Source organism: Pterocles gutturalis, unplaced genomic scaffold (genome assembly GCF_000699245.1).
Source record: "Pterocles gutturalis isolate BGI_N339 unplaced genomic scaffold, ASM69924v1 scaffold15229, whole genome shotgun sequence".
In the NCBI taxonomy this organism is placed as follows: domain Eukaryota; kingdom Metazoa; phylum Chordata; class Aves; order Pterocliformes; family Pteroclidae; genus Pterocles; species Pterocles gutturalis.
In genome coordinates, this window is record NW_010130913.1 from 4,684 (window position 1) to 9,343 (window position 4,660).

The 4,660-nt window shown below is 55.3% G+C and overlaps 1 protein-coding gene across 1 annotated transcript in view; it reads left to right on the forward strand.

Moving 5' to 3' along the window:
• The window catches only part of LOC104466853 (nuclear receptor coactivator 1-like), a gene marked incomplete at its 3' end in the record, with an annotated part of 14,566 nt that overhangs the window by 2,464 nt on the left and 7,442 nt on the right, over nt 1-4,660 (forward strand). The window contains exon 3 of the mRNA XM_010080406.1: nt 4,093-4,261. Coding sequence (XP_010078708.1) covers nt 4,093-4,261 — 169 coding nt within the window. The remainder of the gene's footprint in view (nt 1-4,092; nt 4,262-4,660) is intronic.

Genomic DNA, 4,660 nt, shown 5'->3' on the forward strand with positions numbered 1-4,660 from the left:
CCGTATGGCAGCGGTGGTTGCTGCTGGCACCATAAAGTGCCAGGACCTGGGATGTGTAGGGTGTTAGACACGAGAGATGACATCTGTTATCTCTCTAGGGAGGAGTAAACAAGGGAGGGGGGCTTGGGGGAGACATCCAGGGGTGTGTCTGGACCTGAAGAATCCCGTATATCCAGGACAGAGCTGAGGGTGCTGCACGTCCCCGCTGTCCCTCGCCAGTGCTGTGATTTGGATTGGTGACCTCCAGCATCCCTCTCGCCAGGGGTGGTGGTGGGATCTGGAGATCCATGGGCTGGTTTTGTGTTTTCACGTGATTGCAGCTCTTTGCAGTCCCTGTGCGCTTGCTTCGGTTAAAATTCTCACAGCTCTAACCCAAGAGCCCCTCTGCTCCTCTAACACCTTCGTTGGGTCCGTGCCCCGTGGAGCAGCCAAGGGGTCATCACCTGCCCAACATACAATGTCTCTCCTGGGATAGAAATGGGTTGGAGGAGATCAGAGGTTGGATATTTTGGGATGGGAGGTCAGAAGGGGGGACAGCCCTGCTGATGGAGCTAGCAGTCAATGCTCTGCCGGGCCAGGGGCACCCCAAGGTCCTCGCCGAGGCAGCAGCACCCATGGAGATGGATTTGATGGGAGCAGGAGGTCAATCCTGGCCCAGGGAGGGCCTCGGGTACGGGGTGTAAGAGCCAGCACCGATGAGCTCTGCACGGATCCTCTTGCCAGAGCCCAGCCCTGCTTTGCGGAGAGGCTGAATTTCCTCGACTGGTTAAAGTCTTTAGCAGATGAGCTCAACCTCTGCTTTCTGGTCATGAAGACGACGTGTAAAAGTCGTACTGGAGCAAGGCAGCAGGAAAACATCTTTTTCTAGGGGCTAAATTGGGATTAATTCCTAAAAGCTCTTCGCTCAGCCCAAGAAGAGTTGCCTACGTGGTCTCCACTGCTGCAACTGCATCTTGGATTTCTGCTGGAAAGCCTCTTTCTGCTTGAAAGAGCTGTGAGATAAAACAAATCCCTGTCCAACGGGGCATTTCCATCAGCCTGAGCCCTTGCCACAAGGACCTAACTTTCCTTTAAAGCCTTGCCGGTGTCGTTATGTTGTTGGGATGGGATCCATGGGGCACGCCTGGCAAAGGGCAGAGCTGCTAGAAAAATCAAGCAGTGTTTTAAGCTACAGATGTTCCTTAAAATGCTGTTTCTGGGGTAAAAAATGACCTTACCTTACTCAGCAGCCTCGTGCTCCAAGCACTGAGTCAGTCTGGCCGGCTCTGGACATTTTTGTCTCCCTGGCCAGCACAGCTGGGAGGAAGGGAATCTCTGGATTTTCTTCTGGCTCAGCCTTTGCTGGAGGATTATTGAGTGAGGACCCACGTTGGCGTGGAAGTCTTGGGACCTGTGCAGGTATCAAGGAGGGAAACGTTTGGCACCAGCATCCTGGGAGTCCTCAGGTGGGAAAAACACCTTGGGTGGATTTTAGGCAAGGAGCCAGGAGACACGGTTGGACCAGTGGAGCAGTGGCATCTTCCCAAAGCCTGGTGAGATGTGGAGGCAACAAATTTTGCAGAGTTGCTGCCTCGGGAAGAATGATGGTTTCAACCATGCTTTCAAATTCCAGCCTGGTTAGGGTTTCACCAGGTTGTGTTTGATTTTATCGGCGTGGAGGGGAGAGAGAGCAAGGAGAACTTGGGACGTGCATGGTGGGACTTCCCGTGGTGCCAGCAGGTCCCTGGAGCGAGGTCGGGCTCCTTGGTGGTGGAGGTGTGATGGGAGCCACTGGGAGAGCCAACACATGGACTGGGGCCATGAGGTGACAGCAGGAGGAGAAGTGGAGGGCTGGTGGTCCCAGGGAGCCTCCGTTCCTCCTGAATGAGCGTCTCCAGGAGCGGGTGGTTCCTGCTGGAGGTGGTGGGTGGAGGCAGCACTGGAAGAAGCTGGTTCCCAGCTCGGTTCCCTCTGGCTGCTGGGGTCTGATGGGTGAGACCTGCCTCAGAAGCATCTTGGTGGGGTCTAAACGCTTCCATCCAGCAGCATGGCGATCAGCTACAAAACCCTGCCTCCACTGCATCAAGAGAAGAGATTCTGCTGGGGAAAAGCCTCTGGATTTTGGTCCTGGAGACCTGGAGATGTGCAGGACAGCTGGGGAGGAGATGCTCATCCTGGGAGATGCCCACGGTCCCAGCAGCTGCCTGTCCACCCAATGGAGACCATTTGGAGCAAGCAGACAGAGCCTTTGGACCGCAGGTATTACAGGAAATATATTTTAGTGAAGATCAAACCAGCAGAGCTTTTGCTTCGGGGTTGTAAAGGTTTCCCAGCTGGGAGGTCGGCGTCAGCTGGACCAGGCTGAGCTCCTGGCCTTGTTTAAGGAGCTGGTGGTGCCCAGACCTCCCAGCACCGGGTGTCCTGGAGAACAGGAGCTTCCTTTCTGCTGTTTCCAAACCCTCCCACGCCCTTGCCTCCTGATGTAGTGGGACAGCAGCATCCTCTCCTCCATGTCCCCAGCATAAGTGCTCGGGTGTCTTCTGCAGAAGATGGACACCTTGGGCCAGGTCCAGGGCTCCTCCAACTAAGTCCAGGTCGCTGTTCTCGCACATGTTCCTCTAATCCCCCAAGGTCAAACACGCCACTGGGGCCCAATTCGGTTGCCTCAGTGCTGGCACCCTGTGCTGTCTGAGATGCCTGGGGTTTCGAGGATATCTGTGCAGGGCTGGGGACCCGCAGCCCTTCGGAACGGCGCTTGAAGGCCATGCCAGGGAGATGTTTTATGGGACCTCGAGCAGCATTTGACACCATGTCTGCAAGGAGCCGCATTTCTCCTCCTCACCACATGCAGAATCAGAGTTTTCACCTTAAAAAAAAAGCCTGAAGGGTCGTGATGGATAGAAGAGCTTTGCAACATGAAAGCAAAAGTCTGGGGACATGATGGATGGGGTCCAGGATCTCCTCTGTTTCACTGTCACCTGCCCGGAGCCGCGTCTGAACCCCACCGTGGCACGGTGCTGGAGGAGAGGAGAGGGGAAGGCTCTGCAGGCTGCAGGGGCTGCACAGCAGGACGCGCTGGAGGTTTATTTGTCACATAAAGGTTGTGTTGTCTCCACGAGCTCTTTACAAACCAACTTTTGCATCCAGGCAGAGCTCCGGCATGGGCTGAAGAGATGGTGCCAACCTGAATTGCTCCTCCAGCTGCCTGTTCCTGGGGAGAAGCAGCCCGAACAATGTCTGCGCAGCAAACATCGTCCTTTGGCCTTGGCACTGAAAAACTGGGCTGGATAAAAGCAGCAAGTAGCCGGGACCTTGGCTACGGAGTGAAACTATTCCAGCTTTTCACCTCTCTCTCTACCCGCTTCCCTCTCTGCAATTTAAGAAATCCCAGCACCGAGTATTTCTTTTCCCTGGATGAGGCTGCGTGTGTTGGCTGCGGCCGTCTCGGTCAGCTTGGCTTCAGTTCCTTACTGTACATCTGGTCCTCATCTGGAGCTAAAAAGGATAAACATGTCTGCTTGCCTGGGAACCGCTGGCACGTTGGAGCTCTCGCCTTTGTGCCTCGCTGCGAGCGTGATGTGCCACGGCTCTCTCCGGCGTGTCAGACCCGGCAAATCCCATCGCCTCCAATTAGTCACGTCATTGGAATGTCTCTCATTACATATTAATCTTATTCCCAAAGAGTATCGAGCCAGCTTTGCAAAAAATCTTCTTTTTTTTTTTTTGCAGCTCAAATGTTACAATTTTGCCTTCAGCTGCTTTGCTTCCAGCTGCTGCGGCTCCATCCGAGCCTCCCCGCTTTTTGTGCCGGCAAAAGTTTTGCTCTGCCTCCCGCTGTCCTGCCCCAAACCCTGCAAAAGCACCATTTTCTTCCCAAACCTCACCAAAACGCCCTCCAGGCTTTGTTTCTTGGAGAGTCTCATCCTTACAAGGAGATTTGGGGTTGGAGGGGGTTCAGCCGGTGTCGGAGCTGGGGGACGGGGCTGTATCCCGTGGGATTTGCACGATGCAAGTCCCTGCAGGGGCTCTGCGGCTCAAGCATCTTCCAGCTCAGCCTCCTCCCCGCTTCCTAAACCGTAACGTGCCCTCCCTCTTGACTTCTTCTCTCGGCAGCCAGTGCATCACCTCGCAGCTGGACGAGCTCCTGTGTCCTCCCACCACGCCGGAGGGACGGAACGATGAGAAAGCTCTGCTCGAGCAACTCGTCTCCTTCCTCAGCGGCAAAGACGAGACGGAGTTGGCCGAGCTGGATCGAGCTCTTGGGATCGATAAACTCGTCCAGGTAAAAAGAGAACCACTCGTGGGACGTATGGGGCCAGATGCTGAGGCTTGACGTGAGCGTGGAGGAGGGTTTCCAACATCTGGTGGGAACGGGAAGCCAGATGTGAGTGGGAACACACCAGCGCATCCCATTCAGAGACGATATTTAACACCACATCCTTCTCTTTCCCCCCTCCTGCTAAAAAAGCTGGAAAACAGCCCCATGAAATACAATCTCTGGCTTCTCCGCTTTTCAAACGCCGTTCCCCCATGAGAACTGGCAGCCTGGCAAAGAGGTGGCCGAGCGGTTTCATCCCCGGGCGGCTCATGTAACAGAGCTGGCAAGCTCTGCCCCTTCCCCACCTTACCGAGGCGGGGGATTAGGGCACGGAGCAACCTTCCAGCTGGAATCCCCCAGCCC